This window comes from Erithacus rubecula (assembly GCF_903797595.1).
Source record: "Erithacus rubecula genome assembly, chromosome: 8".
Classification (NCBI taxonomy): domain Eukaryota; kingdom Metazoa; phylum Chordata; class Aves; order Passeriformes; family Muscicapidae; genus Erithacus; species Erithacus rubecula.
The window spans coordinates 32,092,108-32,110,576 of record NC_136659.1 but is presented as its reverse complement, the minus strand read 5'-3'; the positions used below and the strand labels follow the sequence as shown (position 1 = coordinate 32,110,576).

General features: G+C 40.7%; 1 protein-coding gene across 1 annotated transcript in view; it reads left to right on the top strand.

Moving 5' to 3' along the window:
* The window catches only part of LOC306804534 (von Willebrand factor D and EGF domain-containing protein-like), a gene marked incomplete at both ends in the record, with an annotated part of 194,408 nt that overhangs the window by 126,904 nt on the left and 49,035 nt on the right, over positions 1 to 18,469 (top strand). The window contains 8 exon segments of the mRNA XM_079311273.1: positions 4,382 to 4,411; positions 4,414 to 4,517; positions 5,570 to 5,725; positions 12,555 to 12,669; positions 15,725 to 15,975; positions 17,208 to 17,250; positions 17,253 to 17,408; positions 17,411 to 17,425. Of these exon segments, the coding sequence (XP_079167399.1) occupies positions 4,382 to 4,411; positions 4,414 to 4,517; positions 5,570 to 5,725; positions 12,555 to 12,669; positions 15,725 to 15,975; positions 17,208 to 17,250; positions 17,253 to 17,408; positions 17,411 to 17,425 (870 nt within the window).

Below are 18,469 nucleotides of genomic sequence, written 5' to 3'. Positions count from 1 at the left end.
GCACACCTATAACTTCTTTCCATCAGGTACCACAGGAAATTTCAGCCTTAAATCTTATTAAATCCAAATGAAAACAAAAAACCCTGAAAAAACCCCAACCTTCTTCTCCAAATATTCACAATGCACATAGAAGAAAAACAACAAATTCACAAGAGTTTATATACTAGAATTAAAACTAGCAAACCATTCAAAGGTCTGATTTAAGTTGACAAAAGCCAAAAATTCACAGCAAACTTTTAAGTGTATACTGAAGTGTATTGCTAGCAAGCCTTTTAAAAATAGAAGGATTAAATAAACCTAAAATGTCATAGTGAGATTTCTAAAGCAAAAAATAATCTGCCATATTGCAGCACATGGATGCTTTCAGTGTGAAATTGAGCCAGGCCATTTCTCACATGCAGGGAGTTCTTGCAAAATGCTTTTTTCCCCACACTCTCCCAGGGCTCATTTCTGCAATCCATACTGGATACCAGAGACCCTCAAAGCAGAAAAACCAGATTCACTCCATGCCAGCAAAAGGTCATAGATCTAGAGTTTGCTACTATGGAAACAGAGTTGTTTAGGTTGGAAAAAATCCCTAAAGCAGGTGAGTCCAACTGTTAATCCAGCAATACTGATCCCAGCACTAAACCACATCCCCAAGTGCCACATCTACTCAGCTTTTAAACGGCCCCAGGGATGGTGACTCCACTTCCCTGGGAAGCCCATTCCAGTGCTTGGCCACCCTTTCAGTGCAGAAAGTTTTCATAATATCCCATCTAAACCTCCCCTGCTGCAATCTGAGCCCCTTTTCTCTTTGCTAGCTGGGGGAAGAGACCAACCCACACCTTGCCACAACCTCCTTTCTGGGAGCTGTAGGGACATGGTCCCCATGAGCCTCCTTTTCTCCAGACTGAGCATCCCCAGCTCCTCCAGCTGCTCTGTCCCCTGAGACCTGGGTTTGGACACAGGAAAAAACACAGTTTTCATTCAGAAGCCAGGGAGGTCACTGATGTGCAAGGTTTCTGGCAAAGAGCATGTGGCCGTGATAGCTTTTTCTTAGGGAGGATTCTCAAATGAGCTTTGGGTCATGGAGAGCATGAGTCCCAGGATAATGCTTTCAGTGATGATTGTGTCCATGATCACCAAAATAACATTATGTACAAAAGAAATACAATATATGGAGGCAGACTCAGACTTGTTCTGTCCAAGCTGTAGAGATAATTAAGCATTAATTTACTCTGATAAAGAACCCTCATAGCTATGGTAGCTGGAGGTCCATATCCACACCAGCGAGCTCTGGCATGGAAAATTGTTCAGTCAGCTACCTGATTCCAAGGAAGGGGAAACTGGGCAACATGGGCCATTTACTTTCACACTTCAGCAAAGATTTAACTTATCAACTACCCCTCCACTAAGAGGGAGCAGTGAACCACACCTGGATCCCTGGATCCCAGCAAGAACAGGGTCTGGATGATTGAGTGTTCAGCTGCCAGGAGACTTTTCCAGAGCCAATGTCATGGAGATTTCATTTCCCCTGTTTGGTTGAAACTGGCTATTATGCAACACTAGGAGGCAGAGGGGAAGACAGACAGAAACCCTCATGAAAACCAAATGTCTAAAATTCCTAAATTCCTACACACATTATGTGTGATATTTTTTAAAAAACAGATAACAATAACAACCCTTGTCAATATTTATGTGCTGCCTATACTGAGGTCTAAAGACTGAACTCTAGTATCCAATTCTTATAAAGGAGACATCATAGTTACTTTTATTTTCCATGAGACTTAAAGTTGGTAAGATGCTGGTGTTTTCAGTTGTTGCCAAGTAGTGTTTATATTAAGAAAAGGACTGTCCAGGTTCATTGCCCTGCCAATGAGTAGTCTGTGTGAGCACAGAGAGCTGGGAGGGGACACCAACAGGACAGCTGACCCCAAAGGGAAACCCCATTCCATATGGCATCACTGCCAGTACACAAACTGGAGGAAAAGCTGGCCAGGGATCACTGCTCAGGTGCTGGCTGGGCATCTCTTGGCAAGTGGTGAGCAATTGCATTGTGCACCACTTGTACATTCTAAATATTTTATCATGGTAATTATCATTACTGTATTTTCTTCCTTTTCTCTCCCATTAAACTGCCCTTTAACTCAACTCACACATTTTCTCACTCTCTCCCTTTTGATCATCTCCCTGATCCTGCCAGGAGGGGCTGTGAGCAAGAGCCTGTGTGACATTCAGTTCTTGGCTGGGGTTAAACCCTGACAAGAGTGTACAGAATAGTTTGAGGGAAATAAATACAGAATGCTGAGCTGATGCTGTGAGTCACTGGAGCTGGGTAATTTTGCCCTGACCCTGACACTGGAGTGTGGCCATGAAGATGTAGGGAAACCTTGGGGAAGTGCAGGGGTTTAACCAACAAGCTGAGAGTGCTTTCGTGGAACAGGAAGGGCTGCAGGAACACGCTCCTGTGCCTCACTCCTTCCCAAACTCTGGGATTCTGCTTCACCCACAGAAGCCTGAAAATCTGCAGAGATAATGGAAACTTTAATGCAATCCAAGCTACCTCAGTACTAGTGGGGCTAACTATTAAAATATCATGAAAAACATAGTGAAGCTTTTTTTTTTTTTTCTTTTTAATGCACTAACCACAGAAGAAGGCAATTTATCAAAACCAGTCACCACATCTGACTAATAGTTTTGTACATTACAGGAATCCACCAGTAGCTGATGAAAGCTGATAAGCTATAAACAATTTCACTTCTTGTAAATATTGCAAAGTGTCCAGCAGTGTTGGTAATACTGCTTCAATAAAATCAATTAAAAAAAAATTTAAAGAAAAGCTAAAAGCACTTCAGAAGTGCAGGAGGAAAAAAAATTATTTTCCTTATTTTTCATGTTTATGTTGCTTTCCTTCCTTTTTTTCTCTGGAAAAACACGAGTAGTGCAGCTCTGCTGTTGCAGGCTGCAATCTGGTGGGATGGCAGTGTTTAAACAGCATTTTCCCTAATTACAGCCTAAGTGGCAGAGCCCTAAAGGAACAGCGAGGTGCTGGGAAAGTTATCAACTCTGCTCAGGGCATTTTGCCCCTCAAATCAGAGCTGAACCAATGTACCATTAAAATATTAGATGATGGAGAGCTTCTGTTTTTAGCCAAGCTACAGCCCAGAGAAAACTGATGGGCAATATTGCCTTGCCAGAGCAGTGGTGATGGGGCAGGGAGAGGAAGATAAGCAGGGATAACAACTGGGACTCCACTCTGCTGGTGCAACATCCCTCCCAGGGCTCCTGGTCATGCCCCTGCTATTAAGTGCTGTTCAGGAGACAAGATCTTCTGCTTTGTGTTACTTGTCATCATAGGGGCTTCTCCTGACCACTAGAACTACAAATAGTATACATGAAGATGTGTAGCCATGATCCCAACTGACTGTTATCACTGATGTATGATATTGAAGCCATTCTGAGTGTTGTGCCACCCAAGAGCTGGTGCAAATATCTACCAAATTATAATTTTTCTTAATTAAGATGTGAATTCTGACATCCACTGGACTTGCATCTTTTCCTCTGTATAAATAACCCCAATGAGAAAGCAATGAGCAATTTTAAAAGGTAAATACCCAAAGTACAACAGAACCCAAATGAAACTTTACCTGAGTACCATAAAACATTTTAAAAACAGTAATGATTGAAAGTCAGCCTTGTAAGGGGGCCAGCACAGGTTGTTCATCACTTAAGCTCTACTTAAGGCCTAAATGTAGAATTTAAGTGAGACTTAGCTGGTGCATGACCTTTGTGTGACACAGTGCAGTGCTACCATTACTGATTTAACTCTCACAAGAAATATTTACTTTGAGGAGCCTTTTACTGCCAACAAAACTTTAGGGGAAAAAAACAAACAAACAACAAACAAAAACATAAGACTGGCTTTAACCCAGCTTTTTAACACTCTAGGGATCCTGGTGGCGTGGTCATCTCTTGTTCCCATGTTTCTCCATGCCATGGGATGGGGTCTTGTCCTCTCAGCTGTGCTCCCATCCTGCTGCCTGGGTCAGCAGATGTTTTACTCCTCTCCCCTGGGTCAGGAGATACATTCCTCTGCATTCTCAGGTCAACAGAAGTTTTACCCCTGGACACCTTTTAACACTAAGCCACAGCTTCAGTGAATTTCTTCAGGAGCCCTGACACTTGCTAACACATCTTGCAGCACTGGGGGCACAGGGCAATATTTAATGGAGGTTTGCTGCTTTCCTTCCTGACAACTGCTGCATCTCTGCCCCAAGGGAGGCAAGGAAAACCCTAAGGAAAAGTATTAAACTGCAATACCAGGAACTACAGCAAATCTCTGGTGAAGCAGAACAGCACAGATGTGAGTGCTGCTCCCTGAATTTGTGTCTCTTTGCAGAAGAAGCTCTGGAAATCACAGGCTTGGAGAGGGGGGTCTCTGCGATGTCCGTGCCTCGGGCTGCAGCAGGGTCCGGGCGTTTGGCCTCAGATTCCAGGAGTCTCCCAGGCTGCACTGCCAGCTCACCTGGCTGATTGTAAGCAGCCTCCTGTTTGCTCCTAAAATATTGATGATGCAGTCAAGCTTTGACATGTTTATATAGAAATCTCCTAATCTGATCTGTGCTATCTTCCCTCACTGCTTCAGCAGGTTACAAGCACCTTCCAAGTCCACTGCCAATGTGTTTGCTGCAAGTGAGGGGAGCTGAAGAGGCTCAGACCTTTCCAGGACTGGTTTCCTGGAAATGCACAGCTCATTATCTCTCTGGAGTTTTGTTTGACTCCTGTTACAGCTGTCCTGTAGTCCACCAAAGCCTGAAATCACAATATTATTTCTCATTTTATACATCTGAAATCACTACTTGGTGATACTCAAACACTTGGTTGTTTTCCTAAACATATTTAAATACTAAGTTTTGTGGTTGAATATAGGGTTTCCTCAGCACAGTTACAGAGACTCTTATTTGAATTTTCTTAGTCATACTTCACCAAATCAGAAATTTTGATGCGCATCAAACCCATATCTTATGCTAGCACTGTAATTTTATCATAAACAACTATACACAGGCAATGCTGCAACTGAGTTATTTGGTGGATCAGCGTTCTCAGATATGAAATGTTTGATTAAACTCATAAATCCACCTCAGAACAGACACTCAGCCTGGCTCCCAGTCGGTGCTGGCACACTCACGAGGCACAGCTGAGATTTGCTGTGCCCCTTAGGGCTCCATAGGCTCTTACCAAGTTGGAATGTTTTGTGCAGCTGATCTGGAGGAGTAGCTGACATCACCTTCCAGGAGCCCCGAGCTGGCTGCTGAGCTCCAGGAGCAGTTACTCCATTACATCACCCTGCCTCATCCCAGCTGCTCATCCCAAGTGCAGACCACAGCCCTTCCTCAATCAATAGACCACCTGTGTGCCTAGCTAGGCATGGCTTCCCCTTACTGTAGCTATAGTAACAGCATGTTTCCTTTTAAATAAACCACCTAGGAATGCCTTATATTATCGATTAGAAATATAAACATACATTGACAGCTGGAATCGTTTTATGAGCCTTCAGTTTCTGCACTCTCCCTCTGCTTTACTGCAGCATCTCAATGGCGAATGGATATCAAGAGAACAAGAAAGCACAAAAGCAGATTTTCTGAGCTCTGAGGCTGTAGACTGCCAGATCCCACCCCTGAACATCACAGAGGATGTGCATGTCATGGCCAGTGATGAGTCCTTCGCACGGTGGCAAGTGAAAGTAGGAATTTTATTATGTTCCTCAGAAACCTTCTAGGAGCACAAAATCAGTTGTCATGGTAAATTAAAATGCAAAGCACAATTTGCTTCCTTTCAGAAATGAAAATGCCTGTAGAAATACTCACAGTGATATCACGTAGAGAAAAAAAAAAACCACCCCACCAACCAAAACAATGAGCTAAACCCAGGTGTCTCTCAGCCAATCCAAAAGGGAAAATTACAGCCACTTCTAGAGGTAATCACCTGAGACTGGTGCAGTTGTGCTAATCAATTGTTAATCATTAGTATTCCATTTCTGAGAGCCCCAGCTCAAACTCCTGATTAGGCAGCAAGTGTCAGAGAGCTTTGACTCCCTGGGTGCATGAGCAGTGCGTGTAAGGGCTGGCTCCTGGGCAGGCTTGAGCTGGGATGTCACAGTCACAGTCATGGTCTGAATGGCTGCAGGAAGAGGCATGTGCAATATCTGCTTGTTCTGGGTTCTCTGCTGCAGTTATAGCCCCTTTTATTCACAAGATGGTACCTATTTTCTAAATATCCCCAGGAAATCAGTGCCTTCCCCACTCAGTGCACCTGCTGCCCTTAGTCTTAATCTAGGCCGGTTATTTTCTGCAGATCAGTTGTTTTTCACAAGACTGAGATCTTTTAAAGGCTCTGAAGCTGTGAAGAATATATTGCTGTTGTAGGGAGACTGCAGATGTGCTCTGAAAATTGCAGCATGCAAAATGAAACACGTAAAACACTCCCCTCACCACAGCACCACTGCCTGCCCTGCACCCCAGCTGGGACACGTGCTGCCAGAGGGGCTGGGGGAAACAGAAAGATGCTTGGCAGAGCACCTCATTTATTTTAAAAAGATAAGGATTTGGGAGTTTAGGACATTAGGGTAAAACCCTGTGAGTGCAGAGTCTGTTTGTTGCTGGGGGGTGGATCTTGGACCTTCCTTGTGTCACACACCAGGGATGAACCAGGAGGGAATGTCTCTGCTCAGGGCTCCAAATTTTCTCAAAAAAGGTATTGAACTCTGCCAGCTTTGAGATAAAGTGCTGCCTCATGGTGGAGGGAGCTGAGAGGGAGACACCCTGGGTGTTCCTGGCCCAAGAGGACAGCTAAATTCCTGTATGAGCACAGGAAGGTTTCTCCAGTGCTCCCAGGACAGCATCCTCACAGCACAGGTCATTACAATTCTGATTGTGTTCAAGTGCTTCCTTTCAGCCCTGAGGAGCTCTGTACAATTATTCTCATTCTTTCCCCTCAAAAACAGCTACAAAAACTCTTTCCATGCACTAAACTCCAGAAAAGCTCTGCACCTGTAAGCTTTCTGCCCTTTCCCTCTCCTTCAAACCCTGCAGAGGAACCAGGCTGACAGCTACACAGCCAATGCTCCATTAAATCATCTCAGTCTGCACGTGAATCTGGTGCTCCTGTGGATCTTTTGATGAACAAATTGGGAAGGCAGAGCCCAGTGCTCAGTTTCAAAGGCAGCTGGCCTTACATGGCATCACAGAGAACAAAATCATGGAGTTTTTCAAGATAAAAAATTACTTTCAATTAATTCCACAGGTGTTCAAAAAATCACGTTCCAGAAAACTCCTCTTAAGACTTATTGCAACTCATAAGACTTATTGATGATCTAGGTTATGTATCTATGTATCTACTTCTCAAAACATAGCTAGGAGATTTTTCAGAGCCAAAAGTCAACACAATTCTTTCTGGAAATGTCACTGTTCAATATTTTCAGAATCTCCCCCCTTTCCCAAATCAAATTTCAAAGGAATCAGAAAAATTTCACTACAGCTTTTTTCACAATCTGGGGAAGAACTGGGGGAGCAGGAACTCTTCTCAGTGCTCTTTCATTTAATCTCCTCTTGTATTCATGTTTCAGATTTTGCCCATTGTTTCCATGACATGCTGCTGAACACAGATAAGAAAGTACATGTGGCTACACCAGGGTGTTTGGCATAATTAATTGAGATATCAAAATACAAACCCATGCCTGGGCAGCAGATGACTTGAGCTGTCCAGGCAGGTGCCTGGGTGAAGAGGTGAAAGAGCTTGGCAGGCATTTATCTAATTTGGGAAGCAGCTCTCATCCTTTTCATTTAGTTGTTGTTGCTGTATTTGACTAGAATAGAAAAAATCACAAAAAATTCAGCGAGGCAAAAACTCAATTTGAACTCAGCACAATTTCACACCTTTCATTTTTCTTTCTTTTTTTTTTTTAATTTTTCATACAAAGTCTATGTAGAGTGATGCCAATAGCCAAGATCATTTCATGATGGATGAAAAACCTGAGGTAGAAGCAGCAGAGTTCCTGATCATCCTTTGCATTTATACAGGAGCAGCTCCTTCTTTCCAGATGATGTCTATGCCCAAGAAAACATGGCCCAAACTAACTGGGCTTTTGCCTCTTAAGGTCCAAAAAGATTTAAGGTTTTCTCAGCTTAGTTCTCATCAGTATTTGTTCCACATCACTAAGATGACTAATGAAAAAGCAATTAAAATAGCTATAAACCCAATTCTAACAAGAGACCAAAATAGATGTTTATAATAGAATGCAGGGAAAAAAAAACCACAGATTAAAAAAAAAAAAATCAAATTACAGGAGTTACATTTCACTCACAATGCTCACCTCAGACAGAACAATTAGTGCAATTTTACAGCTTTTTATATTTTCCCCTGTCTAGCCATTTTTTTCACCCATTATTAGTGCACCAGTATTGAGACAACATTGGACACTCTGGTAAAATAATGAAATGAAATTAAATTACATTAGGAATGATAAATTTGTAATGGAAGCTTGCTGCCAGAGTCTTTCAGTGAAGAGCAGGTCTATGGGGGGTTCTCTGTTTCAGTTTTTTCCAAAACTGCAGGAGGAATCCTTTATTTCTTTTAAAATCATTTTTCCCTGTAGTACAATACACTATGTTCTAATATGTCAATAGTCTAATATTTTCCTTAAACTGATGAATTTTACTAGATCAATGAATTTTACTGAATTTTTGGACCAACTTATATTAGTCCAAAGAAGTTATTTCCCTTCCACAAGTTGAAATTGTGAATATCCATGAATACTGCCTGTGCCTGTCCTTGTGGTGGTTTCTGCAGACACAAACACTCAGCTCACAGTTCATCTTGAGCTGAGAACATCCCATGTGACATTGTGGGAGAATCTGCTCTATTATCTTCCATGAACTTTCAACCACTTCATGATAACTTTGCTTTTTATGTTGTTGGTTTTTAGTTGTTGATTTTTTTGCTCTCTGTACTTCTCTTTATCTTTGTTCAATTTAACTTAACATTCTTTCTGTGAACTGAAAGACTATTGATTGATCCAAAACTTTATGGCCTCAATCTTGTAAAAACCCCCTGCAAAGGGACTGAGGATGTTTCAGCTTTGTGGTCCCAGGAGAGAAGGAGGAGGGCTGGGGATTTTCTTTTAATAGCAAGAAAACACAGGGGTACCTGATGAATCCAAAGCAAGCTCTGTTAGATCTGCTAAACAGCATCTTTATTTTGACTGTGAGAAGACAAAACCTGAAAAATAATTGAAGAAGGGCTTTGCTTTCTTTTTGCTGGTTCTCATCAGTGTCATCATGGCCTTCCCCAGGGTTTTGGGGTGCTCTTTAAGGTTCATGCCACATCTTACAAAGCATTCTCAAAAGCTAACCACTTATCCACTCTTCTCTGGTAGCTTTTCATTTTTTACTGTGGAAATATTAAAATATAAATGTACTCAACTCTTTTGTGTTAAGCATTCTTGTACAAAAAAGGTCATGTTCAAGGCTTTGTGAATTACCCACATGTGCCCATCATGACCTGGGACAGGTGATTGCTCTACCTTTCTACAGAAATGAGACATATTTTCTACCCTTGCACATTTTATAAAGTTAATTTCAAATAAAACTATATAATACACTTTTTTTTTCCCCACCCACTTTCAAGGCAAGGACTTCAGTTACTGATTTGCTATTAGTAAGAAAGTGGTTCTGAGTTCCAGCCAAAAATGTTAATTGTGTTTCACAACCCCTTGAAATCCCCCTTGTAGTACTTAAGTACAGCTTCAAAAAGAAAATAAGAAAAAAAAAAAAAAAAAAAAAAAAAAAAAGAACCTTCAGGATAAAACCTAATAGCAATCAGAAAGCTGAATGCCAGCTGAGCCAAAAGATCTTTTGGTTATTAATGAAGAATTTCCAGTTTGGAGCATTAAGCAATTTGTTAGCTCGCGGAGCCACTCACAAGTGCTTTAATTTATCTTGCTGGCACGAATCCAGTTCAAGGGGGCAGTGCTATGTGCTCCACAACGAGCAGACAGTCTCCATATGGAACATTATTACTTGTGAGGATGATTTTTGTGTCGTTTGGGTCTGCAGTGATGGTGTGCAGCACAGCAGCTCCCGAGTGCTGCCCCTGCGCGACGCGCTCTGCCAGCGCCCGTCCCGCCCAGCCCCGCTTTGCCAATTAAAGGTAATTTAAAGATCATAAAGGTTTAATTCACATCCTTCATCTCTTCCTTAGCCCTCTCCCTCCCTCTGATGGGCTGTGGGTCAGAATTGCTCTGGAAGGGGAAAACCTATTTCACAGATCAGCTGCACAGCCCAACACTTTGCTTTTCTCTTTCACAGCCCCACGTCTGCGATATTTGATTTCTTTTCGTATTTACCTGGATAGATAGAGCACGCTTTATGTTGGACTTTCCTCATGCAAACACCTCAGGAAAGCCCATGGCTGGCAATATTTATGCTTTGCAGCTGTTAGTGGGAGTAAATAAGAGTGAGGAGCCTGCCCTGAAAGGCTTCACTTCACTTCTGAAGTGTCTCTGCTATTTTCCCTCTCCCAGCCTGTTTGGTGAGGGTATATCATTTCTATTCCCATTTTCTGCCTTAGCAAGAGGCACACAAAGATGCATGTTATACAGTTTTTGCCATGTGAGAACACCCTTGAGAGAACATAAACCATTCTTGCTTGCATTAAACACTGCTAAGTGCAAACATATAGTATTTTGACAGTTTCAAAACTGGAACCAAAAGTCTAGAGCTACATTTTAAACTGCCAACATGTTAGAAACTGCCTGCAGACCACTATAACCCTCTGTTTTCCTGTGGAATTATGGTTGTAATATCTATTAAAAAGATCTTCCCTGCTCATTTTTCCAGAGACCTGCATTAAGCAAATTATCTGGTTTGCAGTGGATCTTCAAAAAAATTTTGGAGGGTGTTAGGTGGGCTATTTGAATGTGCTGATCCTGCTTTCCTGCCCTGAGGCAAGTATGAATTAGTAGGAGGCTACCAGTCTGCTTTTTTTTATAAAATGAAGATTAATCAGATACATCTTAACTCATTTGCCTCACTGCTCTCATTAATGCTAATGAGAAAATACAGTTTTAAAACCTGTACTGATTGCAGCACATAACAGTTACCAAAATTTTTAAAAAGTTCACTTTTTTTCCAAGTAAATGAGTGAATAGAAGTTACTTTATAAGCCTGTGTGGTAGTTTTGCCCTGAGTGGATGTCTCAAAGTCCCTCTGTCACTGCCCTCTGAGAGATAAGGGCAGGGAAACCCAACACAGCCCAACTGAGGGCAAAACCACTTTAGTTTCAGATTAAAATAATTGTGTCAGAATCATTTCACTTAAAGCCTTTTCGTCAAAGGCTTTCCTTACTCTTAGAGTTTTGAAACTCAGAAATGTATATGATCTCTCAATATGGTGTTCTCTAGGGGTTATAGTAATTTCTACATTCTACTATTCTAGGATGCTTCAAGGGAATATTTGAACTAGGCTTCCAATTGCATCAGACCACAGTCTAATTAGTCCTTCTACATTACTCTGCAACACCTAAATTAGTTTCAGAAAAGGTGTTTCAATTAGGGTACATTTTATATCAGCCCATTTCACATCCTTTTATGGAGCCCATTCTGGACCACATTGTATTATATTAGAAAAAAAAAAAAAAAAAAAAAAAGTTTTTTTTTTTTTTTCATCAGAGCATCAAGCCTTGAAAACAACAATGTAATAAAATCTAATTAACATCAAGGTTTTAATGCTGGAGATCTGTCATGTTCTATCATGTCATGGCCATTATGAGAATGCTTTTTGTTTCTCTACCTTACCCATTACCCTAAAGTGATATTATTGACTAATGCAGTTTGCAAAAGTTTGGGACACCAGCAAAGCAGGAGACAGAAAACACAGGGCCAGTAACAGGACACATATCCATCTGAGAAAAAAAAAATTGCTCACAAATGTCTTTTGGGATGTGCTCAGCTCTTACCTACAGCTCCCTCATGGGAGCCTAAAGTCTAATGCCCTTCTTCATTCTGCTTTTATAGAACTGCTGCCTCAAATGTTTATGAAGAGCAAGATTCCAATATTTCAAATGGAGTTTCTGTCTAGTCTCAGGTTTTGTGAGTCTTGTGGAGCTCCCCTTTCATGGATACCTGATGCTCACTATATCAACAGTCACAGCTGGGAGCAGTGACCACATACACCAGAGTGTGGAAATGGGAAAAGAGTCACACTTTTTTATTTTGTTGTTTGAGTTATTTTGTTGCATCCATCATCCATCTGTGACAAAGCAACACACCATTGCCTAAGCTAAAACAAAGCTACAAGGATCCTAAACTGGAACTGGAAAACTTCCACAGTTTCCTGCTGTAAGCAGAAAGCACAACATTTAAATTGCTGCTGTTTCCTTGTTTCAAGAGATTAGTGAATTTCTGCTTCTAGCCAGAAATTATTAATTGATAATTTCTTATATTTCTTATTCCTTTTTTTTTGTTTGTTTCATTGTCTTCACATCCCACCCTTTTTTTTTTTCCTTTTTCTTGGCAGGAAAATACATGTAATATAGATGGACTTTGCTATGGTGAAGTAGAGTCAAGACCTACAAGCCCTTGTTTTCTCTGTGAGCCTGAAATTTCTAAATTCACCTGGTGTGTTAATGAAAGTAAGGCAGGGGTTTCTTTTCTGTAATTTAGAAGCACTTATCTGGGAATTTATGATGCCTTTTATTAAATATATAATTCCTCCCTTTAGCTAACCTGAATCTACCCCATGCAGTGCACATGGACTGTTTGTAGTGGGAATAATTTGGTAAATCAGAAATGCAGACTCCACTCCCTGCACTATGCACTTTGTTCTGTCTGAAATCTGTTAAATCTCAGATTAATAAATGAAATAAAAAGGCTGAAAAGTAAAATTTGATATGCCAGTGTCCCATGCAGTGTCCAAGTCTGCCGGCTAAAGGTTGATGAACCCTAAATATCTCTGTCAGCATCTCACAGGTGCAAATCTTTAAGGAAGCAATTTGGGGAAAATACTGTTTTTAAAACACTAACTTATATTTTTGGTGTCTGTGAGAATTGCTTCCTTTTGCTGATCCAAATCCTATGAAATGCCTCATACCAGGGCTTGGCAGGGAGTCCAAGTGACAGGCACCAGACACATTCCCTTCACTGCACAGAGCCCAAGGGCTCATTCTGCAGCCCCTGCAGGCAGGGCTCATGCAGAAAGCTGCCTTTTGAAGCCTCTCCTGAAGGATGAAGACTAAATCAGAGTTTTCTCATGGCTGCATGCCCAGTGTGAACAGCACCCATTGCTCACCCCACATTTCCATGAAATGTTTCCAGCAGCATTGTCCTCACATCCATCTCCTCCCTTACAGGAGCAGGTTTGCATCTGGTCAATATAAAGATTATTTTACTGCTTTTATGTAAACCCATGTGGTGCTTCTAGAAAGAGTTTCTCTGCATTTTAGGCTTTGCAAACACAAACACATTACAGAGAGGTATGTGAGTCACAGAACCAGTCTGCTTGGTTTGTTTGAGGTTTTATAACATCCCAAAAGTTGGCCAACTAAAAATCCCTTTGGATGTCACTTGGATGAGTATTTGAAATGCCTAAGGGTGAATCAGATCTGAAAGAGAGCCTGTACACTTGAAAGCTGTGTGTTTTTCCCAGAAAAATATTTAAGTCCAATGAGGGGTATTATCTGTGACTCACAAACCTTGCCTCCTTTCTGTTCCAGAATCAGAGTGATAGCAGGTTTTGAAGGGTTTGAAATGCACCTCAAAGATCATATTCTCTCACCCCCTGTCATGGGCAGGGACACCTTCCACTAGACCAGTTTGCTCAGAGCCACATCCAGCCTGGCCTTCCATTGTGTTGGCCAGAGCAGCAGCATCCCTGGGGATGAGCTGATCCTGAGAGTTACACAGTCACACTCAATACTAATACCAAAACAGCTCGATTTTAAAATTCAGGAAATGGTTTTAAAAGTAAAAACTACATTTGTTTTGAAATTTTAAAAACTGATTATTTGAAATTTTAAAAAGTGATTTGGAAACTCTGAAACACATCATGGTTCACTTTTAAAAGATGTAAAAATTTGAAAGTATTTAGAAGAAAGGGTTTGTCAGACCTGTTTTCAAAAGTGTGAAAACTTCTTTAAAAGTTTTGCAGTAATAGGGAGAGTATATATATATATTTACTAGATGGCAAGCAGATCTCTGTAGAATTAGAAACACTCCTCCACAGACTCCTCTCAGAACATCTGATTTTATGTTATTTTGTGCCTACTGCTTCCACTCACCATCCATAACACCTTTTTGTTTATCCATAAATGCATTCCCTGCATCAATATTTCATTGATTACTTTGGGCACAACTTTTATGGGCTCCATGGCTTTAGTGTTTGGGAAATAAAAGGTAAATGAATAGATGGAAGCTTTCAACAGTTATGCCAGGACAATCTGCTGGACAAGCATTTTAGAAAGCTCTCATAGCACTGCAGCAATAAAGGAGACACATATTTAAATAATTGCATCATCTAAGCTGTGCTATGGAAAGCAAAGTTGGATAAAAATTATATGTACCACAAAAAAACCCCTAATGATGATTTCCCAGGAGCATAATGCAAGGAGTCCTTATGAGAACACATATATAGTTCACAATGTTAGAGCATGGCTTGAAATTAATCCTCAGTATTAGAAATGTGCTTTACATTAAACATAACTATGGTGAAATTACATTGTGAGAAGATTCCTTTAAATATCAATACCTGTCAATTTGCACTACTGGCTAAGGAGGAAAGCTGCCTTGAGACTGAGGAGGTGTAGGACATGGAGATGAAATTCCTGGCCCTGAAAAGAGCTGCTGTCACCTCAGGGTACTCATCTGTTCTTACTTTTCCTTGGTTTCTAATTATAAAATGCAATAATTTTCTCTGTCTTGTCCTCCTTACCTATGTACATTGAAAGTATCTTCAGGTAGCATTTATTTCTGCTGTTAAATAGCCTTGTAAATCCAGGGAGTTTTATCTTCACTAAGGAAATAGTGAATGTAAACAGCAAGCCTAGAAATAACAGTGCCAAGGGTGACATGATACACACCACTGTCACTGGGGATGGACAGCTCAGCATCACTGATGTATCTCTGCTGGCACTGGAAAGACCTTTGTTCCTGATGAAATGTCCAACCAAATTCACTCAAACTGCTCGTTTAATTAGTCCTCATGGGTAAAAGCAGGAGAGTCTACTCAACAGACAAGTTAAAATTTATTTTTTCCTTCTGAGTTGCCCATCCAATTCATTTGTCATTCAGCATTTTGAGATTTATTTTGCTTTACATTTAAATGGATGGATGGTAGGTAGATTAAGTATCTATGTAAGTATAAGAAATATAACTAATTACAGTTTTAAGAAGAATTGGAACTAGGGGGAGGTTATAGAAATAATGTATTATTTACTCCCATTTATCACAGAGCACTTCAAAATTAATCAAAGTGCAGGATGCAACAAAATTCAGCATAGGGCACAATAAAAAGGGGAGAAAAAAGGTGTTCTTTTTAGTAAAGCTATTTGCTGCCTCTAACATCCAAATCTCCTCCTCCATCAGCCTCTGGGCATGATCTGTATGTTTTCTTTGAGAGCATTCCCACTCTGAGAATTTATACATGCAAGAACCTGGAATTTATATAATCATGGTTTCATTTTTGCTGTTTAGACAACCTGCCTCCTGTGTTCCAGGCCCCCTCCAACCAGCTGCTGACATTTATTGGTGAGAATTTTGTTTACCAGCTAATAGTAGTGGCTCCAGAAGGGTCAGCTGTGCTCTTCATCTTGGAGTCTGGGCCACGGGATGCCAGGCTCTCTCCTGCTGGCCTTCTCCTCTGGAAAGTTGATTCAGGAGAAATGCAGACCTTTGAATTCACTGTGTCACATGAGTGCAATGCACAGAGCAGATACTCTATTGAGGGAAGGGAAAGAGCACTCGAAAGGAAAAGCAAAACAAACCTGTTTGTCACGTCAACACAACTGTGCAATTGTCATCATAGCTAATAATTTGTTACTGCCTTGAAAAACAAGGCTTCAGCTGTTTCCTCATAAGTGTATAATATCCAGCACAGCAATAATGATCAGTTAATGGAATAAATATCTCTGAGAACATAGAAACTATATATACAGGGAACAAGAGAGAGTGCTATTGATTGCTGTTTGAAAGAACATTCTTGCAGAGCCTTTTAATGGTTCATTAATCTGCTTTAAAATTCACATTCTGCATCTGGATTGCACAAAAAAAGCATATAACATAAAAGACCAGGCTTTAGCTATAAAAGGGAGATTATAACTCATTCTCAATGATATTTTTAGAGGATGTCTTGCTCTTATGTCATTACTCCACACTCTAAGTTTCTTGGCAGAGCTTGTGCATGGCTTTGTCTTTATTGTATAGGCTAACATTAATTCTCTGATCAGATGAGCTAATAAAGCAGGATGCAGACTCTTGACATAAGAACAGTTTTGTGAAGAAAAGATTTTTATTCCCAGAGATTCCTATTTTTTACTCATTCAAATCACAAAATACAAATCTCCTGAACCCACACAACAGAGGGGAAATTGGAGCCTAGATATGGCTTTAATGGAAATATTTCAAACTAGACCCGTGTTATCTGGGAGAGATAATGCAGAGCTTTGAATCTGTAGAAATGCAGTTCTTGTACATACATAAAATACAACCATGGATCTCCCTTCCCTGAAGAGAGAGACCAGATAAGGAATGCCACAGTCATGTTCCTGCCTGGGAGTCATTTGTAATGTGAAAGAGAAAGGTGGGCAGGCAGGCAAAGAGAAAAGATTTTTCCTTTCTTCTTTGAAGAATAAGGAACAAATTCTGCCCTCAGATACGATGTGAAATCTGCTGTTATAGCAAATAAGGTTGGGGTTTTTTTCCTTACAAGAAGGTAGAATGTGCCCCTAAATGATGAGAAAATAAATCCCTTTGAAGTCGAGCTCTCAGTCAAATAAATAAGTGCAGTGAGTTTAAGACCATCTATCTAGACAAAGGAAATTGGTTAGAAATAAGCTTCCATAATACTGGATAACATGTTTGCAGTGCAAATCTCTCCCTTCCTAAAGGGTAACAAATACACCTCCCAGCTGTGATTATTCAGAGGAATCTCATCACAATTCCCTTTTGCTTTCCCCAGGTTGGAGTGAAGCCCTGCAGCTGCCTCAGTGGTGGCACATGTGTCACAATATTAAATACCCTCCAGGCCTTGGTGAATACCTGTGCTTGGGCCCAGATGGATTTGATGGAGAATTCTGCCAGGAGGACATCAGGGACTTCAAATCAAGCCCCTGTGGCAGTGGCACCTGTGTGGACAGAATGGAGAGCTACTTCTGTAAATGCCCCCTGGGCTGGGAGGTAGCACCCCTCTGTTTCCATCTCTGGTTTAAATACAGATCTATTGAGCTGCAGGATGCTTTGAGTGTAGCATGACCACAACATCTGCCAAATGGATTTATATTTATATAAATACTGCTCTTCTGCTGCCATGGAGAAAGGATATGGATATGGATAGATGATGTCTCTCTGTCTAATGATAAGGAAAAATGACCTAAAGCTCTGTTGAAATAATTGCTCAAGGAGGATGTGAACCTCCCAGATCTCTGTTGCTTCCTGCTCATTTCCCCACAGATTTGTCCATCCATGAGATGAGCTAAGACAAGACTGAGTGAAAGAGAGAAAAGGCTAAGATCCAGAGCCCTTTTGCACTTGACAGGATTTCACTTAATTAAGCTGAGGAAGGAATGAGGAATAAATGAGGTTTCTCAGGTCCAGGAAGGAGCTGATATGGAAAACATGGAGAAAAAAATTGTCCTTTAGTCCTACTTGAAGCTTCATTAAATTGAAGCATTAGAAAATCATAAGCCCAGTGAGTTGTCAGACATAGTGATGAAACAAAATCTAACCCTTGAAACTCTTCAAGGCTGGTGCCCTGGTTTCAAAATTCTATCCAAGCCAAAACAAGAACAGCTGGCCAAAATGGGATTTTAAGAAATTAAGGGAAGAAAGATGATCACTTAACCCCCTGCTCTGTTCACATTCTTGAGATCTGCAAGTTTGACTTAGTCTGTGTTGCAGATTTGGAAAATAAAGTAGAAGTAACACCAAATGCACATAATTTTATCACTGTTTATTGTGCATATATACAGAAAATCCCTTTTTTTTATCAAAAGCACTGAACAGGTTTTACTCAGTGGGCAAGGTACCCTTCCTGCCTGTCTGCAGCTTGTGAAACCTTTATTGCTTTGGTCATGTGAAACTGCAAGCCCAGATTTTATTTCTATAAAATTCCTGCAGAAACAAAAAATTAAAATAATTCAGAAGTACATAAAAATGGCCTAAAGGATCTGTGACCCCTAATGTGTGTTGAGTCCAGGTAATGCTGCCAATGGCCAAAGCCTG